Raw genomic sequence first — 21,673 nt, 5'->3', positions numbered from 1 at the left:
GCTTTGACACTTCAGCAGAAAGTAAATCTACAACATGATGCAATGGCCAGGTGTAGTCTCAACCAGCCACTAGCCACTAATTTACTAGTGGCCATTTAATTCACCTCAAAAAGCAATAAACTAGAAATACTTCCCACCCCCCCAGGTACCCACACTGTTTGCACATCAGCCCTTTTAAATAGGTAAGAGTTCTGTCAAAGAACCAGGTACAGTTAACTTGACACTTCAAAGAAATGAAACATTTAAAATTGTAGAGATGTTAACATACGGCTAAAATGCAAATCCATTTCCAACCCAGAAGCTAAAGTAAGAGTGCAGCATTTTTCAAGAAACTAAGTGCAAAGTGATAAATTGGAACTTCTTTACCAAGAACATTTCTCTGAGTATCTACAGCCTGGATCTCACATTCAGTGTAAATGTTCATTGGCATAAAGCTCATTATTAATTCCTTTAACAAAGATGCCAAGCCAAGTGCACCTGTGAAAGAGTAAGAGTTGGATGGATTTGCATGGTAGAAAATGTGAAATTCACTGCTGGGAACTATTCTGCTTGGTATAAGCTAAAATATTTATATCATTATTTTACTGTACAGAAAAAAACAGACTGCAAAGATAAGCCATACTGTTTCTTTATAATAATAAAATGAGACAGAGACTTAAAATGAGAGCCTTGAGATACTACACCTAACAGAAGTATACTGAAAAATTATCCTTTCCCTATTCTTCTGTTCCTTTCACACTGTAATTCCACAGTATACAAAACCCCTATTTAAGTCTCCTAACCTTGATAAGGACTTGATACTACTCTCATTCAGGTGAATGGAAAAAGATCTCATAATTGGCTTCAAAGATGCATGACTGAGGCACTGAGTGGCAAAGTTACAGGATAGTATTTTAATAATGTATTTATGAAAATATTAGGGGTTTTTTTCATAATAGCAGGAAAATAAAGCTCCTTTTTTCTCCTCATGATATAAAATAAGGAACTAGCCTTGTCTAAAGGTCAACCATTTCTGCTGAGAATGCACAACACTGAGACAGCTCTTCCATCCTCCCCAGTCCAGGCATTTACTGGGGTGGTAGCCACAAGGTACTACACAGAAGTTACAAATACATCTACGGTTTCAAAAGGGGAGATGAAGGAATTAAACACAAGCTATCTGAGGTTCTGCCAATGTTGGCATGTCTCCTCTTTCAAATACCTTAAATACAGTCTGGCATGGGATTTTCTCTCATCACTAGAAGGACTTCAATGGACTTCAAATGCCAAACAAATCCTTTGACTCACTGTGTCAAACCCCAAGGGAAACATCTGACAGCAGGAAAAGTAGGAACAAGAATGCCAAGAGTTAAAAAGTTAAGTCAGACTGATTCAGCATTCAGATCAAACGAATACAGTTCTTCCTAGATTATTAACGAGTGCTCCAAGCAACCAGGGGCTCAGACGCAGACAAGAAACTGCACATCACAGGCATTCCAGAACTCTGGTCTGCCTTCACTGGAACAAAACCCTAGTAAAATATGCATTCCCTCCTGTTTTAAAAGCATGGCACCTCTCACTGCTTCTCTGTCCATTTACATACACAAAAATATTAGGCACAAAATACTTCCTTCATCAAGGTTATGATCTGCAGATTTTTTTTCTGAAAATCCTTTAGCATCTGTAGTAACTTCTGAAATAGTGCAAACAAAAAGCATATCTTTCACACCCTCAACACACTACCAAAATAATAAAAAACAAAAGAGACACAAGAAGAGACAGCAAGTTTTCTCACCAGCCACAACTTCAAATACAGATTTTTTCAGATGGTAGAAAGAATACAACGATGTTTCAAGCGATGGTTACAGAATCTTGTTAGTTCAAATGGGAAGAGAAGGGCTTTTTAAACTGAGCATAAGACATGTGTGGTAAATACTAGTAAAACGCAATGGATGTGTGAACCATATATTTTGGAAAGACAAGAGAGTCAATAGCATCAATATTTCCCATTTACTTAGAACTGTTTAACAACCAAACAATAAAACTTGATATATAGGAATGACCATGTCCAAATGTAGCAGATTAGAAACAGCAATTTTAGACAGTGTAGGTACTCAGCAAAAAAATTCCCCATACTTTTTCAAGTGCAAGCTCAATATCAGAAATTAGTCCAAACTACTAAATTCCGAATCCCTCTTTCAGACTGAATCGCCCTTATCATTAGGCAGGTGGGAGACAGTCCTGCAGATATCAAAAGCTATCTCTAGGATATCTGGAAAGAAACAGTCCTCTTAAGTTTTAAACTGGCCTGAGTGTATCTCATTATCAGTGCAAACATCACACTTCCAATGCACGGCTGAATTTTACAGAGGGAGGGAATGGCAGAGGGCATATAATAATGAATTAATTACTATAAAATCTCACAGAAAACTGTTTTAAGCCTTAGAAGTTAGCCAGCTTGAAATATAGACAATTTCAACAAAAAAATAATTCAGGGTAATGATTTCAAACCAAACATTCACTCAGGCCTTCTGGCAACTTCCTTGCAGTTTTACAATCATTTCCTATGGTCACCTATCACTGCTGGTCTGGACCTGCACAAGCACGCTGGGGAAGAGAAAAAGAGAAGTGACCAGTCCTCCAGAGAAAACAGTGATGATGACCTTGGCTTCATACTGTGCACACATAAATGATTCTAAAAGTGCAGGCATGAAGTTGCTTGGCATTAGTGTAGTTCCACTACCAATCACTGTCTTCTACAGTAACAGGAGGTGAAACAGTATGGCATAGGTACGGGTTTTTACATCAAGAATGCACATTTAAGCATGTCTTACCAAAAGTAACTTCTCCTTTGCCAGTCTTGTCAAACAGCTGAAAGGCTACTATGAACAATGCATCTGGAGCACACAGGACTGATTCAAATGCCACAAACTCTTGAAAGGATATCAACCTAAGGGATGAAGGAAAAACAATAGCTATGAAACCAACTTACTCACAAAAACCTGAAATACAATATAATATTGATTATGCAAAAGAAATAAGACCATAACTAAAATATGTTCAAAACTTATTCAGTAGGGATTAAAATTTATCCTAAAATGCCCTATCCCCACTGCTGTCAGGAAGCCTTTATATCACTAAACAGAAATGTCTGTTGAACAAGGCATTATTCCTCTCAGCAAGTCACAACAGAACATAAGTAAAACACTCAGCATGGCTACTCACGTCAGCTTTAATGTCTAACTGAACTGCCCTCTGGGGGAGCCTACCTCCCTCCACTGGCAAGACAGAGCCAATAAAGACATGAGTAACTTCCCTCAAGACTCAGTACTTAGCACTTTTGGAAAGCAAATTCAAGACCTACATGCTGCCACTCACTTCAGAAGGAACTGATCAGAATGTGATATCTGTTTGCTAGCAACTTATTAGTCATCCATCACAGCCCTCCAGTCCTGCATGTTGAGTCACAAATTTCAATCAGTAGTGTGCATGTTCTTCCTCAGCCCAAGAGCAGTTTATTCAAATTCATCATTACAGCCTGGTTCCTAATGTGCTAGCACAGTAGTAGGGCATAGATAAATGCAGGGTTGTCCTTCCAGAAGTTAGTTCTTAAGCAGAAATACATAATTAGACAACATGGCATTGTTTCCAGCAGTAGGTTTGATAACAGCAAAGACCTTGAACATTCTAATTTCTCTGCATCACACCCAAGAGTTCAAATGGAGATCAAACTCCTTTTCTTAAAGAGGCAAAGGCCAACTATTCTTCTTTTTCCTGCTTCTTTAAAGTCTAGGCTGTAGAGTTTAAAATCATCTCCAAATATGTGGTGGTAGGGCCTGCTAGCAGTCTGGGATAGTTAAGATTGCTGTCTCTCAGGCTGCTTTATGTCAGTGTTGCAGGCATGAAGCTTTAATGTGTTCATGTGGCAGCAGCTGGGGAACAAGGACTATTTCTGAAAAGCACAAAATTCAGTGTATCCAATGTCAAGAAACACACACAAACCCAAGGGATTTTTAATGGAAACTAACTATATTCTTAGGACTTTGGTCCAAAGTGACACTGCAGCCAGTTCAATGAAAACTTCTACTCAGCATGCAATAATAGTGAAGAACTAACAGTTTGAATAAGTTGGAAAAGATATTTTTTCCATGAAGTTATGACGACCCATGACTATACAGCAATTTCCAGTCACCTGTTTTATGGGAATTCAGAGAATATGCTGAGCTGGAAGGGGCCCATCAGGATCATGGAGTCCAACTACCAGCCCTGCACAGGACCATCCCCAAAAGTCACACCATGTACCTGAGAGGATTGTCCTTCTTCAACTCAGACAGGCTTGGTGCTGTGACCACTTCTCTGGGAAGCCTGTTCCAGTACCCAACCACACTCTGAGTGAAAAACCTTTTCTTAATATCTAACCTAAACCTCCCTGAACTCAGCTTCATGCTGTTTGCTTGAATTCTGACACTAGCCCTTCACGAGAGTGAAGGGTTTAGTACTTGCCCCTCCTCTTCCCTTGTGAGGAAGTTGAAACCACAATGAGGTCTCCTTTTAGTCTCCTCCAGGCTGAGTGACCTCAGCCACTCCTGATATGGCTTCCCCTCAAGGCCCTTACCATCCTTGTTGCCTTCCTTTGGGCATTCTCTAATAGCTTAATGTCTTTTTTATATTGTGGCACCCAAAGCTGCACATATTATTCAAGGCGAGGCTGCCCCAGCTCAGAGCAGAGCAGGACAATCCCCTCTTTTGCCTGGCTGTGCTGGGCTGTGCCTGATGCCCACAGGACAAGGGTGGCCCTCCTGGCTGCCAGGGCACTGCTGGCTCATGTTTAACCTTCTGTCAACCAGAACTCTCAGTTCCCTTTCCACAGTGCTGCTTTCCAGTGTCTCATTCCCCAGTCTGTCCTTATATCCAGGTGCAGAATCCACCCCATCCCAGCTGCAGAATCTGGCACTTTCCCCTGTTAAACTTCATACAGTTGGTGATTGCCCATCTCCCTACTTTGTTGAGTTGTCTCTGCCAGGGCCTCTCTGCCCTTGAGGATGTCAGCAGCTGGCAAACTTTCTTAGTATCCTTATGAGTCCTGCATCAAGGTGACTTATGAAGATGTTGAAGAGCACAGGACCAAGGCTGGAGCCTGCAGAACCCCCTAGTACAGGTCACCAGTCTGATGTCACCCCATTCAATGTAACCCTTTGTGCCTGACCTGTAAGCCAGTCACTCACCCATCATGGAACTGGGCTATTCAGCTGTGTGCTGGACATTTTGTCCAGAAGGACACTATGAGAGACAGCATCATAAGCCTCGCTGAAGTCTTAAAAGATTACATCCACTGGCTTTCCTAGATCAACACTTGAAGGGTGCTTGCTGCACATCAGCAGCCAAACATCCACAGGATAACAAGCCAACTTCCATGAGGAGCATAAAAACATGAGAAGATTAATAGAAGAGGACAATTTTTTAAAAAAGCACAGCACAGAGAAGGCCTAAAAGCTGTCCTACACTACCTCCCTCAATATACCTGCAAATAAATAAAAGTAAAAAATGCAGAGTATGAAATGGTCTAACGAATAATTAACTCTGGGAGCTTGCCACCATGAATTATAACATAATGCAAGAAGTAAATAAAAAGAAAACTCCTCAGGTATTCTTAAGATTAAACTCAAAATTAATGATGTCAGCAAACATATAGGAATGCCTTAAGCTCTACTGGCAAAGAAGTCTGTGCCTTGTTACATAGGCACACGTTAGCACATGAGCAATCCATCAGGCCTTTAAACGCCTTGGGAGCTCTCAGTACTCCCCACCATTAGACACAGGCTATACAGATACTCAGTCTCTCAAAGGCAGAAAACTTCAATCCCTTCTAAGCCAAAACAAATTTTTTCAAAAGTAACATTACCTTCAATTTTGAACCAATCTATCACAACCTACTCAGTTTTGTATTTATGCATATTTACTGTTACAATGAGACTTACTGGCTATAAAAAGCTATTATTATTTATTATTATTGGCTACATATCTGACAGAACAGTAAACAGATCCAAAGCACTGAGTTCTGTTCCAAAGATTATAATACATGCACACAGGAAAAACAAAAAGGACAGCAGGTGACAAGACTCTAGAATAGGATTGTTTGGAATTATAAATGTAAAATCTCTGCCAACATCACTTTGGTAAAGCTGCTTTTTGTGTGAAACAACCTGCACATGTCCTTACCAACAGTTCACAATACAGTGATTACAGCCCAGAAAAGAAATACAGCACCTATCCCAGCAGAATCCCAGCACCATGTTAAGAACATATGCTGTGTGACTAGGCCTGGGTTTGATTAAAACTCCATGTATTAACCCTGTTACAAAATTTTATACTAGTAGAAGCATTTTTTTCAGCACTTGGAAGCAATAACCCCCCCTAATAAATCACAGATAAATGCTGAAAATAACCCTATATCCATTTTTTAAAACAATTACTCATAGAACTAGGAAGATTAAAAAGTGTACAAATTGTGTAGCTCTAGCCAGACTGTTAAAGAAGAGACATTAATATCTGCTGTGCCAGCTGAATTCAAATTAACCCAATTTTTACATGTTAATTAAACCAGCTATTTTCTTCTTATTGTATTTTTGCTCCCTAAGTAGACTAGCCTGCTAGTGATTCCCAACAGATCTATTCTAAGGACGACGTATTCATTTACTTCTATTATGACCATACAATACAGTAACTGAGCAGTAATTTTTCAGTCAATTACACGTGTGATTCTTAATGCTTAAAGAAGCTGAAAAAATGCGTACTACATAGCCATATGCTCACTTCTCTATACTGCACAAGGGTAGTTGCCTGGGTAACATGTTTTCTCTCTGGTTTAGCATCACCCTTTTGGGTTTAGCATAACCCTCCAGTGAATATCATTAGGTGTCATTAAACAGCACATGTTAACATGGACTTCAATATACTACTTAAGAGTTATTTCATATACCTAAACAAGTAGTCATTTATGTTACAAAAGCAGAGAAAAACCTAGTGATTTTAACAGCACAAGAGGAGGCTGAAATGTTTACAAAATTTTATTTCAGTTTTGAAGATATTCCACCCAAGTAAGTCAAAGTCTTCCTTCACCTTCACATCCTCTTTACCAGTGCCAATACTCCAGTTTATTCAGGAAGGTTCAAATCTTGATATTTTAAAAGCATCCACATACAAGAGCACCAGTCTAAACATAACAGAGTATGGTGCAGCAAGACCACTATTTACTACCCTCTCCTGTCTTCCATGTTCACACCCACGGCATCTGGACACCCCATAAACACAACACATTCCCACCAGAGAAAGTCTGCAAGCAGCCACACAAAGAAAAAAACCCACCTGCTTTTTTATTATCTCCTGTAATAATACATACAAATGCAATGATGAAGAGGTTTTCTTCAGAAATCAATGCAGATGTTCTTACTGTATCAGCAATTTAAACATGGTAACGTAATGGGACACAAATTGAAGCTACATCTATTATTTTACACTGCAAGCTAGGTAAACTAAGTACAGTGTAAATTGGTGCATTAGAGGAGAAATTTATAACCAATAATAATGGAAAATGCTGGTATTTCCAAGTGTTATTTTTGAATACTTTGTCCTTTCTAAAAATAAAGCATATGGTATTTCTTAGTAAAGTGTTAGTTACTACAGTCCAAACAGAGATGTGCAGTAAATACTTTTGTTAGGCAGATGTTTAAAAGTACCAACAAAAATCTGAAAAATTATATTACAGTAGGCAGGATGGAAAATGCCTGGCCTATTGCTGATAGGCCTTTAGAAAGCTACTGTATTTCTGTATTTTGGGGAAATTTCTAATCCAGTTGAGGCCAAATGAAGCTTTCCTTTTTTATTTTTTTAAACTAAGGAGTGAGAGGCTTAAGGCCAGGAACCAGGCTCCTCAATCTGTTTCATACAAACAACAACACAATACAACACGTATTAAAATCTATGTTATTACCAGTCGACTACTTTGAAAGGTTTGTCTGGCAAGGAAAGTATTTCCTTTTCTTAGAGGAAACCTTAAAAAGACACCTCCATAAGAGAACAGCAGAAAAGCCCACCATCAAATAAACCTCTGCCCTGGCTTAAGATGGAGGCAAAACTTGCTCCCATGGCAACGGATATTCACTGAACAACAGAGTATGCCTTAAGTCTCGTACCTTTGTCACAACAACAGCAGCTCATGTAGACCCTCAACTCCTCAATCTCTGGCCATGCAGGAACTGGGCTAGACTTACATGAGATTTTGTCTACAGTAACCACTGTGAGATTGTATGCAACAGCTATGGCTCTTTTCATTTCACACTCAGAACTTCTTCAGCTCTTGGGTAAGAAACTCTTTGCCCATCTATATGCCCTGCTCGTGAGTCTGGAGTCCTTGTGCTGTCTGCCTTTCACCTGTGTACTTACCCAGTTAAGTACTTCACACACATTACACTTGGTATGTATACCTAACCTGTCACCAAAATCAGAAGGAATTAAAAAGCATTCTGAAGAGTGCTAGGAACAGCCCTGGTGGAGGCTCAGACCCTTTTAGTGACAAGTGGTCATGCTCAACAGTCATGAACAACAGCTGCTTCTTCAGAGCAAAAGAGGAATCCAAGACAGTGGATAAATGCTTCTGGAAATAGCCTAGCAGTATTCTCAGATCTGCACTACTTTAAGTCACTAACACTGTAACAATATTAACTTGTCATTGCTCTTGCAAGATACCTTCTATTTTATAATAGAAATAATGCTAAATTACTGAACATACTCCCATGACCTTAACCACGTGTAAGCCCCCAAAACGCTGACAAGCCTATTAAAAATGAACACCAACAAAACCTGGTTTGCGCTTCGCTGTAAAACTGGGAGCTCTGGACTGCCAAGTTGGCAATGTTCAGTAGGAGAAGACCAAGAGTCCTGTTGGTGTCTTGAGGAGATTTCATGAAGGAACCAAAAAGCAGCTGACCCCTGCCTCAGATGATCACTCTGCAAATTACTTTAAACATCAGGAGAACATCAGGTACAAAAACTGAGCAACATGGCAAAAAATGCTGCAATGCCACATTAGGGAGATGGATGCTAATCACTTCCCAAACTTTCTCCATTCTTTCACACATTAGTTAAACAGGAAGACAGCCTGAATATCAGAAGAGACTCTCCAGAGACACATTAGGAACTGTCACTGCACAGTGTGGATTACAGAAACAGTCCTTACCCACGGCAGAAAGCAGCAATTAGAAGCCTCAATACTACACCGCAAAACTCTTACAAGATCACGCCAAGTTACGAAATCCCAACTTGTCAACAAGTTCACATAGGCTACAGTTTTACATTTTGTTCTTCCTGACACCAGCTTCTGTGAGGGAGATCCAAATCACAAGGTATGGATTATGTTCTCAATCTTCTTATTACAAAACGGATTTGAAGCCATGTAATTTGGAAAATGCTGTTTTTGCAGGCATCAAACCAAGGGAAGAAATCTGAGAAATGTTTAATGTTTTCAGCCAAACACTGTCTGAAGACATGGCTTTCTTGATGCCATCAGTGTTACCAACACAACCTTTTACAGAATTCTTTTCCTGGGGCAGCAATCATCACATCAAGTCATCTGCAAGGCTTAGGGTGCTCAGCTGCCAAATACATGAAACTGGCTGAGCCTAAAAGAGAGCACAGAAAGAACTGCAAAATTTCTTAGTTATGCCTGCATCTTTTCCTAGGAAGACTGCATTCTCTAGTCATGCTTTGTTTATCTGACATTTTACTCTCTGCAACCACTGACATGACTCATGCATGAAATTTTCTGGTTTCTAAAAATGCCACAACTACACACTTTAAGTTCATAGCTAATTATTCTCAAGTTTCTCTAAAGATACTTTAAAGGGAGGGTTCAACAACTCATATGGGTGAAGAGACAGCTTGCCTGGGCATGTATCAAAAGCAAATGGTAGGATTTCATTAAAGTAGGGGGAAGGAAGATGGAAGGGTAGCTAATCTTGCCTATTGGCAAAGTCGGCCTTTCAGATGCAAACCATGCGCAACCAACTTCACTACTGTCTTCCCAAGATTGCAGAGTAGCTCCCTAAATACCTTAGGTGCTCCTCCTCCCTCTTGAAGCAAAAACACAGTGGCAAAAACCTTTAACAGTGCCATGGCAAAACAAAGCAGGGCACTTTTTTCTAGGATCTCTTCCTACACCATCTAAACTTATTTTGGATTTCTATTTGAATGTGTTTGTGACAGATACATAAAGTAAACAGAGACAGAAAGACTCAGGGAATGAAAGAAAAGCAGGAGCTAGGGGAGCCAGCCAACAAACATGAAAGGTTCCATGAATTAAAAATACATAGTAGACAGAAAATTGTTTGCACCACTAAATGGTAAGTGCAGTTGAAAACAATGTTTCTATTTCTTTATAGATCTGCAGGGGAAAATAAAACAACCCCCCCCCCCTTCAAGGATCACACTGTTTGAAAAAATGATTTTGTATTTTTTAAATGAACAATAGAAAAAGAAAAAAAAATAAACCAATCAACTACAAATTCCCCCCACCCCCCAAACCAAAACCACAAAAAACCACTTACCCATCTTTTGTCTGATCCACCACACCTGCAAGGAGCTGTACAGTGCTTGCATTAGGCAAACCATCTCCAATGATCTTCAAGTACCGTGTGACAAAGTCATTAGGAGACATGAAGAATTCTCCATTCTTCTCCACACTTGCATACTGTTAAGTGAATACAATATTTAGTGCCACACATCCTTCTCCAGGCATTTATTACCACCACCCATAGTCCCCAGTCACAAGCAGGACTCTGTTACAGCTGATGACAGTTCTGCTCCAGCGAACCTACAGCCTAAACCCAAACAGGAAAGAGTAAGAGGAGAGTACTGAAGCAGCTGAAGGCTCAGCTTCCCAGACAATGAATGGCAGACATAGGATTTTTGGATTATCATGTCAACAACTTCTCCACAATAGTCTAGAAATGCTCCATAGCACCGAATATGTTTCTGAAGTAGAAGCACAAGCACATTTGCAAGCAGGTATGTGGCATCTCAGGCCCACTGAAACTCTGACAGCATATCTTATTTATGTGAAATTACTCCTTCTTTAGCCATTCTATGAGAAGGCAGGGCTGGCGACACCCACAAATGCCAGGGCAGCAAATGATCTTGCAGGAATGTCCACCTGGGGGTGCTGTATTGGAGAACTCTACTGCATCACCTCCAGCCATGGAGCTTTCTCCTTTAGGAAAGGAGAACCTACAGATACTTCTCCTTGGCTGAAGTGCTGAAAGGAGGCCAAAGAATAGCATTTGCAGAAAAATGTAGCAGCAAAACACAAAGTTTGACAGTTCATCACACTGCAGAAATAAGAATTCTGACACCAGCCATACATCATCCCTGCTTTACAAACAGTTACTAGCATACTACTCCAGAAAACAGCTGTTGACAGACCCAAGCATATCTGATTCCAGGGGAAGCCTTCAGTAAAACATTACAAATAAAAGTAATTTTAACATTTTTGAAGATAATATCTAAAATAAATAAAATTCCCTTTGTTACCATCTCTACCCTCAAATTTTCAAGTCCTCATTTTCTGAAGAAGGTCAAATTTGAAATCAACCCTAAAGAATGTATTTTAAGACAAGAAAAAGAATAATGACAATCATTAAGAGGAAAAGAAATCCCAGGCAAGATTTGTAGAACCATGTGCTAGCTTTAAGGGAAATAGATCTATCTTGGGATAACAAATATGCACTGAGAACAGGAAAGAACCTGCTAATTTCTCTTTTTAAATTTTTTAAGGCAGGGTAGGATGATAAACTATCATTGCATCTCCCCACAGAGCATTATCCACACTAAAGTAATAAATAAATTACATGCCTATCGCTGTTTTATAGTGTACTTCAAACACACGTTTTACTTCACGTTACTGTGGCTCTGCTAAGGGACGAAAACTGCCAGTTTTCATTTCATATTGGAGCCTGCAGAGTACTGTTATACCTGCTGTAGGCATATAACTCTCAGAGGGATGCCAAAGTGTTACAGTAAGTAGATTATTTTCTTCTAGTGCTATAGAAATACCATTTTCAGGTACAGCAATATCTTCAAGAAACAAGGCTTCAGAGAAGCAAGCCCAACAAAACATAACTTGTTTTGGCATCTATATATTGGATAGTCCTAAAGGATTCCTGTTTCAATAACACATGCTTGCTAGCTGCTACACTGCAAGGAATTTTGAATTGTATACTTTTATAAGAACTAACAGATCAATTGATTTCAATGTAATCATTTGCAGAAAGACAGAATCCTTCAAAATCCCAGTCTCAGAAACTTTTAACACAGCTGCTATTGAGAAACAAATCAAATAAGTCAGACAGCCTATGCTTCTACATCTCTTTTTCATCCAGTCTAACCCCCTGCTAGGGCACTCAATAACAGAAAACAGCACAAGGTTTCAGTGTCCCCCTGTTTCTTGTCATTGTGATTTACTCAAGTGTATTTGAAATCCAATCACGTACTCCATACTACATATAGAAAATGACCTTGAAAAATGTCAGCTTGATCACTTTGACTAAAATCTAATCTCTTAGGGGTTATGTTAGAAGACTTAGAAGAAGTACTCTTGGAAATTATCATAACAAAAATAAAGAAAACATCAATTCTATTTGTTTTGGAGGAGCAGCATTTAAAAATTGGTTCTTTACAATTTTATTTTCTCCCACTTTGACAATTATACCTACAGAGAATTTAATATTATACATAGTACTTAATGGTTTTTTGGCAACTTATTTACACACTTTTTATATAGTCAAGTAATAACAAGCTTAACCCCATTTAAAGTAAGATTTGCAAACATTCTATTGGGGATTTGACATACTAAATATGCTAAAGGTTGACTGCAATCCACTGCATTTAAACTAATAATTTCACATTTATTTCTACACTGTGGGTACCATCCCTAAACGGCAATCACATTTTTAAATTCTTAATTGAAGTAGGAAAGAATAGTTGTCAAATTATTTTGTAAGTGAATATTCCACAATCTGCAGAAGCAACTGTATTGGCTTCACCACTTAAAATAGTCTGGAGAAGCTTAATCAACACTCTGGGCATCACTCATCTGTAGACCATGAAACAACGTAACACATTTACTCATCATTTTTTCCTTCTTGAGAGTAAGCAGCATGACAATCTTGCATTACAGTGAACAAAACATTTAGCTCATATTTCATTACTTCTTTACTGGGATCTCTTCTTTTTAGTGGAAGGGAAAGCAAAAGAGGAAGAAAAAGAAGTCAGAGGTGGCATTTAGTGTGCTAAACTACAACCCATTCAATCCACCAAATCAGGAGGCTGAGGGAGCTACAATCTTCAGAAATGTAAGAGATAAATACCCACGGGCAGGTAGGAAACAATTTTCCCACTAGTCTCAGCAAACCAACTAACCAACTTCCCCACTCTCCAGCCGAGGATCACCTCATAGCTCAGAAGGGACTGGGTTTCTCTCTAGTGTGTTTATTTCCTTCCTCAATGCTACTGTCTTCTCAGGTCAGTGGTCTACTCCTTGTCTGCTTTTTCTGCTGCTGTGCTCCTGCTCTTCAAGTATGTTCCTCTGTAAACCACATAACCCCTTCTTTTGCAAGAGTCTTTTTGCTCTCCTGACAGATGCAAGTTCCAGGACTTAAGAAGTTAAATCCTGACTTTCTCAACTGAAAATCTCATTTCAGAGCTATAAATACTGACAGTATATAATAAAACTATAAATACAGGCAATATACATTGTGACACCTACACATATGGTTAATAATAGCTCACAAGGGACAATGGAAAAAATACCAAGAACTACATGGAGAGTGGGGCATGATGCTGGAGAGCAAAGATGCAGGGAAGAAACTGGAAAGGTATGAGCTGTCTCAGGCCCTCAACACCTCCACAGAAACAATTTAGATACAACAACTCCCTAATAGCACTGTGCCATCTACCTCATACTTATTCTTCAGAACCACAAATTTTTCTACTCTTTTTTTATACCAGAATACCAAACTTACCCAGATAGTGGACCAATGAACCTTAGGAAGGAACACATAGTTATTTAAATTTAGGAAATGGGTCAAAGAAAGCCAGTTTCACAAAATCACTGAATAGTCTGGGTTGGAAAAGATGTTAAAGATCATCTAGTTCCAACCTCCCTGCCATAGGCACATACATGTCCTGTTAGACCAGGTTACTCAAAGCCCCATCCAATCTGGCCTTGAACACTCCCAGAGATGGGGCATTCACAACTTCTCAGGGCAAGCTATTCTGGGACTTACCAACCTCACAGTAAGAGTTTCTTCCTTACTTCCTTAACCTAAACCTGCTCTCTTTCAGTTAAAAATCATTCCCCCTTGTCCTACCACTACATGCTCTTATAAAATGTCCCTATGCTTGTGAAATGTCCCTCTCCAGATTATGTGTAGGCTCCCTTGAGGTACTGAAAGGCTGCAGCAAAATCTCCCTGGAGCCATCTCTTCTCCAGGCTGAACAATCTCAATTCTCAGTCTGTCCTCATAGCAAAGGTGCTCCAGCACTCTGATCATCTTTTTTGCGACCCTCCTCTGGACTAGCTCCAACAGGTTCACATCCTTCTTAGGCTGAGAGTCCCAAAGCTGGATGCAGCACTGCAGGTGGGGTCTCACAAGAACAGAGCAGGATTGGAGAACCAGCTCCCAGTTCTCAGCAAAACACTAAAACACATTTCTCTCAAGTATATAAGCAAGTACGTGAGTCTTTACTTGCATGCTTTCCACAGCAGGCCAACAAAGAAGGAATGTCAGTTAAATAATAAATATGGCCAGCACTTCACATGGTGATCTTCCCACCAGTTCTACAAATAACAGAAGCAGAGATAACCCTAAGGAAGAAAGGATGGCAAGGATGGAAGAAGAAAGTTTACCAAATCATTTAACAGCAAGGTATCTACATGAACATTTTACCACATGTAAGAACAATAGTGAGACTCCTACCACATTCTCTGAACAATGTGGGTTTTTTCTAAGATAGCAATACTTCTTCTGAGTCAATACAATAATCACTCAGGAATATATTTGACTTTTTGGTGAGCATTGTTCAATTCTGATAATGGTATTTAAGTCTAACATGGTAATAATACAGTGAATGATTAATGGTTGGAAAAAAACTATCAAGAGTTGTACGCTGCAATAATGGAGCAAAAGATATGAAAAATTTAAGCAGAGAGAGTAAAATATTTACTTTACACATACCTTCAAAAATATTGCTTTCAACTCAGCTGGATCAGCTCTTTTGGTTAGAGCCACCTACAAGTAAATACAATTATATTAATATGCATAGCTTACACAAAAGGTGTCAAAGTGTCATTTAAAAACAAGAACACAAACAACAGAATGAGTGATGAAAATAAATGTTCACCTTAGATAAATTAGGCACAGCTTTAGTTGGCCACGCTCATTTTATCCATTTCACACTTACATAAGATTATTCAATATTTTTGTTCTGCTTTCGTTATGCAACTCTGCGACTCTTAAACAAGCACACATTAACAAGTCATAAAGACATTCAAGAATCACATCTCTATAGCATACCTCTCTGCTGGGATTCAGCATTATGCTATATTTACCACAGATTTTTCACACTTCCAGCACCCTTCACCTAAAGATTTCAGAGCACCATACACAGTCCCTAAGTGATAAATGGCAAGAATGAAATACTCAGACTCACAAAATTGTTCAAGAAAGCAGCTCCATAAAAAATGAATTTCAATGTAACTATTTGGCTTATTACACCATTATAAACTTAAAGTGTAGATCTTTTTTATGAGATTAATTCAGAAAGCAGTATCTAGAGTATCTAGATTATTCTGCAGATCAAACTAGCAAGTCCAAACTAAAATGTAAGTTATATTTATCAGCACAAGCCCAAATTAGATTTTTTTCAAAACACTGAATCAAAAAATAGTCAACCCACTATGGAGTAAATTCATCAGTATTATCCTGGTTGATATACTATACAATCCTTTTGCTGCTTTTGGCTGTAAGTAGATGTGTCCCCTCAGTCTGTGCTGCTATAGTTTCTCTTTCTTTCTTCAAGCTACCTTGATAAAATCTTGCCTGCTAACATAATAACCTCCATCTGACAAGTCAATTCAGAACATCCATCTATTCCAAATTAAAAAAACAAATACTTTGCAAGCAAACACAGATCATCAAAAAAATTGTAACAGGGAATAAACAGCCAAAGGACAAGACACACAATCTTACCCTCACCTAAGAATTAAAAATCAAAAATGTTATCAATAAAACACTACTTTACTTTCCTAACTCTTTACAGCAATGGTAGAGTGTAAAGGCAAATGCGACCCCAAGTGCACTTCTAGAAGCATACTAGCCTACTGCAGAAAATAGAAGGAGCCTGTGTAAGTCTGTACAACAGCATTATATCCTCACATGTACACTTAATGATGAATCTTCAGTAAGTTTGTCCTCACCCTAGATGGTTCATTTAAAAACTAAAAAACACAACAAAAAAACCCACAAAAAAAAAAAACCAAATGAAAACTCAGAATATTTTAAGAAAAGTGTATGATTATACTTACAAAATTCTGTAAGTTTTTTAAAAGGGAAAAACCACACCTATGCTCAACTGACAAAGTCCACAGCTAGAGTCCTAATCCTGTGTCTACACAGAAATCTGTGTGAAAGCATCGCAAAAAAATCAAAGCGTAATTGCAAAGCTAAGAATATAAAAATGTGTGTTTTCTAAAAAGCAAGCTGTCCTAAATACAATCACTGTGAGCAGAGATTTAATTTAACCTGTTTGTAAAAATCTGATAGTCTAGAGCAATTGGGAACTCTGTGGAAAGAAAAAAAAAGCAGCAGTATTTCTATGCTGCTTCAACCCAGAACCTTGCCACTATATAAGCAAAGGAAAGACACTTCAAACACCTTTAGCCAGTAAATATAAATCAGTATCATATTTTATCTGTCTTAAAGTACAAATACTGTCAGAGAAAACTAAGCCTAAAGAAACCAAGGGAGGAAAAAAAGGAAAAGATACACTTTAACTTACACTATTTTCCTTTAATTTCACTGATATTAACAATTCTGAGAACCTTGGGAGATGTGTTCACAGTCCAGCTACAATTTTTCAGCCCCCTTTTGATTATGACGGAATTTGAGTGGTGTTTTTTACTGTCAATACCAAAAGACAGGTTGAAGTTGGTTAGGTCAATGAATGCACAGAAGAACTGCAGACTGGAGCCCCAGCAGTGGCTGCATACCACAGCTTTTCTCCATTTCCCACAGTCTACTTCCTCATTTTTCCATTCCCCAGCAAACAGGAGAGGAAAGGCATGGTTAACACCATGCTAATTGGTGCATCCATGTCACATCTTACCAGTGTGCTTTCTGAAAGATGTATCTGATGCCAATTGAAGAAAAGAGCCTCTATTACATTACATGTGAACTTCAGGAAGACTGATGCTAATGCAGCCATACCAGTGGCTAAGAGAAGCATTTAATTCAGCTTTTCATCCATACCCAGCTATAGGCAAGGCTGAAGCTGTACACATAGCCATAAAAACTGATCCTGATTACAGGTGTTAGTAGAAGATTCCCACTCTAGAAAAGGTCAAAATATTACTTTCCATACCATTCTGTAATCTGTTATGTCAACAATTGAAAGGCTAAGTAACCTGATGCCAACAAGACGGCAAGCTCATAGCTAGCATGCTTGATGAAAAGTGACCCACAGACGAAAGCTGCTTCCCCATCAGTGAGCTCAGGTGATAGTTACTGACTCCCACATGACTGGGTTCAGGTGATGTGTTTTGTTACTGGAAAGACTTCACCATTTTACTTACATCTTTTCTCCATAAAGATAAAATCAGCTACGAGCTGGCAGGACTAACACCTCTCCAGCGGCATGAGAAGGCGTTTGATAAAGGCGATCTGAGTGAAATAATGTTGCTGTTGCTCTTTACAAAGAAATACTATGTAACAGATACACTTAAAACAGCAACTTCTATTAAGTAAGGTTCAGTGAAGAACGCCCTCCGACAAACAACATTTGTTATTAAAAAACCCAGGAGACAACAGAGTACATCAACTGAAGTGCAGGACTATAATCAAGTTAGAACGCTCTACAGGGAAGATTGGGATCATGTATAGAAAATATCAGCAGGGATTTTCATTCCTAAGGCAGACACCTGAAAGTCTTTAGCAACATACTGTGCGTACATGGGTGTTATATATGAAGAATGAAACAGAACAGGCAGTATAAGAACTGCGCTCAAAAATGCTGAGTCCCTCCCATTAGCAACAACACTCAACAAAGGGTGCACAGAGAAAAGGAAAGCTCTGTGAGAGACAGTAACACTAACTGATTTGCATGCTGGAGCTCATCATATCTTTAGACTCCCTTGCACCTTGACCATAATTTCAGCCCATTCTCTCCAGCAGCCCTCTTTTCTCCTTATTGACTTATCCTCAATTTACAGAGACATGCATTTTCAGTCTACTTCCATACTCAAAATTAAATGCAGAGTTTTTCCATAAAAATATAACTGTAGAATACAAGAAAACAGAATCCACTGAGAGTCAAAGAAAATTACATTACATTTCCAACCAGTTCTATTAATATATTTGTCATACACAGGGTAGAAGAAACAGGTTGTGAAAGATTGCATGGTATCAAAAGACACAAAAAAGACTAATAACAGTGTGCTCCATCCCGTAAAGAACAACAACATGGGTGGGCAAGAAAGAAAAAGGGCAGTAGGAAAATCATAATTAATGTCAATATAACACTAATCTAATGGCAAAAATATAGTATCTGATCTTCTCATCTTTACAGCAAAGATCATTTTGGTAGCCACAGTCTGAACAGAGTAGAAAGGTGATTATGATCCAGGAATACTAGGAAATTGCTACAATATTCTAGAAAGTTTATTGCAACAACAGCAAGGCCTAACCCAAGACAAAGAGATAATACTCTTTCTTTCTTTTGGTTTAGTCTGAATACAAGTCAGATGTGAAGGAAAAACAGAGGTAAGGTTGCCCCTCACGCCTCAGTATCTTTAAAACCTGCTGACACCGAGCAGATAAGATGCTGGACAGCTGTCCATCTCTAAGCAGAGAGCCAGAGCTGTGGCAGAGCTGACAGTGGTGAGCTCGGTCTGTTCAGTTCTAGAAAACATCATCTACAGACATATACAGAGAAAAGATGTTTGATGAAAGGCTCAACAAGCGATCCCATGCACTTGTAACTTGTGTTGAAATTAAGATTATTTTTCAGAAGTTCATCCATTCTTAAACACAACTGAAGAATGCAATGTATTTCATACCACTACAAGACCTCAAATTAAAATTGAAACCTTATGTCTTGTAGGGGTATTCCTTTATTTCATCACAAGTTATTGAGTCCACCTGTAAGACTCAAACACATGTGGCCCAGTTTATATAAGAGGTCAGATTAGATCATTGTAATGCTTCCTTCTGGCTAAAAGTATACATATACACTTCAAATGTGCAACACCAAAGGAGATCAAACTGGGGTTTGACCTTACATTCTTGTTTAAATGAGTGACTGGAATATCAGAAACCAGTTAAAGCACAGTTACTGGCCAAGTCTGAATTCAGACCAGAAACCCATTAAGTATTATGCTAAGACAATATTCCAGTTTTTATTTTAATACAACTAACCTGTTCATGTAGATGAGAATCATCTTTCTTCCCTATTTAGACTATACTAGCATAAACATATATAATCATTCTCCTAACCTAGCAACTCTCCTTGGTCACTTTGTACCATCACACCCATATCCTAAGTTACAACTGTTCTGCATCAGCCTCTGTGCAGGGCACTGGCTCTTGTTTCAGCTGCCTCAATAAGCATTTTCTGTTAGTCCAATGTGCATATTGTCACCTCAGCAAAAGAACTGCCATTCCTTCTACAGTAAAAGAACTTGACCGTGATCTATAGTGGAAAGTGAACTACACAGAACCTGACATTACAAGGAAGATTTCAAGCAAGATGTGTGGATCAGCTCACCAAGCAGAGAATCAGACAACTGCAAGGAGAGCTGGCATTGAATGCAGATCAAAAACCACCTCAACAGACCTCCTTAACAATAAACCGAGTATTTCTCCTAGGAAAATACAGTTCAGATAGCATTTGGCATATCTGCCCAAAGGCTTAGGCTAAGAAGAACTGCAAGAGAAGTTGGTAACTACCAAGCAGGTAGGTACATCCAGCTTGATCAGTCCGAGCACAGTCTTTCTTTTCTAAAAGCAGTTCTGATCCTCTCAGTCAAACATTTCAACTACACTTCACAAAAGTCTAACCCTACACTAAGCATTCCTTTGTCTAATAACACCTAGCAAAGCTAAGATAAATGAATGCTATTAACAATAAACAATCTTCTGTAGGATCTTTTCATATCCTATAGACTGGTTGAGCATGAAGAGATGCAGAATAAGCACTATTGAAACTAGACAGTTGAGCTGAGTGTACCCCACACACTGGTGAAGGTAAACGAATTTATTAGCTAACAAGACAGCCTATCTCAAGCAAAGCTACTCACATCCATCTTCACTTCATCATAATTATAATCTCTGGGCGATTCCCACTCTTCTGCACCATGGGAGGTGGAAGCCTCACTTCCCCCAAGTGAATCAAAGCTAACAAACCTACTTTATTGTGCAATTACCTTCTAGCTTTGATCCCACTTTCAAAGTCCCAGAGCAAATGCAGATGGCTTGTTCATAAGATGGTTCTCACACAAGGAGACTCCCAATGAACCATAGTATTTTTGCATACAAACTCAGGGACCAACACACAGTTACCAATTATATACACACAGGAAAGTCCTTGTCCAGTTTGTCCAATACTTCCAAGTAGGTACAGAAACCAAGGTGGGAGTAGTACATATCTTAAGAAAAACTGCTACAAGAATTTCCAAGATTAGCTAATCAATGCTATGTAAAAATGCCTTTAGAGTGTGTACTTCTACAATTCGTGTACTTAAAGACCTGGAAAACAGAAGGACAGTAAAACTACCCCAATACAAAGGTAAAAATAGCTAGCTGTTTTTTGGCATCACCATTGGTTAGTGAACGCATTTAAGTAAAGGAAAAAGCACCATACTGTGGCCAACACGAACCACTCCAAACTTTAAGCACTTATCAGAAAATGGAGTTAGGAACAAACTGGACTATTTGTAGTCAGCCTCCAGACTAGGACAAGGACACAACAGCTATCATTCCTGCAACAAAAATTGATGCACTACACCACAGTAAGAAACTGAACCTGAAAACCTCAACTTTGTTAAAAACAGAAACTGCTTTCACTTTTCATGTTACTATCAGAAAAAGACCAGTTCTCCAATCACTCTATCTATCCATCATAAAGTGCTACCGTACTGTGACTATAACTTCTCTCCCAAAGTAATATTCCCTATTGTATCATAGTTCTTCTACCACACATTTTTACTCAGGGCAGTGATCCAAAGATACACAAGTGGGCCACATTGTAATGGCCGTTATGCAACATTAACGTGCTCCTGTGTATCTCAGCAAACCGGAGCTCACCACTCACTTGAAGAATGTAATAATTCTAAATAAGATATATTAGGGGTCCTTCAATAAAGGAGTTT

General features: G+C 38.9%; 1 protein-coding gene across 1 annotated transcript in view; it reads right to left on the bottom strand.

The window, feature by feature from the left end:
* SLC25A13 (solute carrier family 25 member 13) overlaps nucleotides 1-21,673 on the bottom strand; it is a 96,783-nt gene that overhangs the window by 59,873 nt on the left and 15,237 nt on the right. Inside the window, exons 2-4 of the mRNA XM_005418567.2 lie at nucleotides 15,267-15,320; nucleotides 10,581-10,723; nucleotides 2,814-2,929 (exon numbers count right to left, since the gene is read on the bottom strand). Coding sequence (XP_005418624.1) covers nucleotides 2,814-2,929; nucleotides 10,581-10,690 — 226 coding nt within the window. The 5' untranslated portion in view covers nucleotides 10,691-10,723; nucleotides 15,267-15,320. The remainder of the gene's footprint in view (nucleotides 1-2,813; nucleotides 2,930-10,580; nucleotides 10,724-15,266; nucleotides 15,321-21,673) is intronic.

This window comes from Geospiza fortis, unplaced genomic scaffold (genome assembly GCF_000277835.1).
Source record: "Geospiza fortis unplaced genomic scaffold, GeoFor_1.0 scaffold138, whole genome shotgun sequence".
Classification (NCBI taxonomy): Eukaryota; Metazoa; Chordata; class Aves; order Passeriformes; family Thraupidae; genus Geospiza; species Geospiza fortis.
This window is presented reverse-complemented; position numbering and strand designations above follow the sequence as displayed.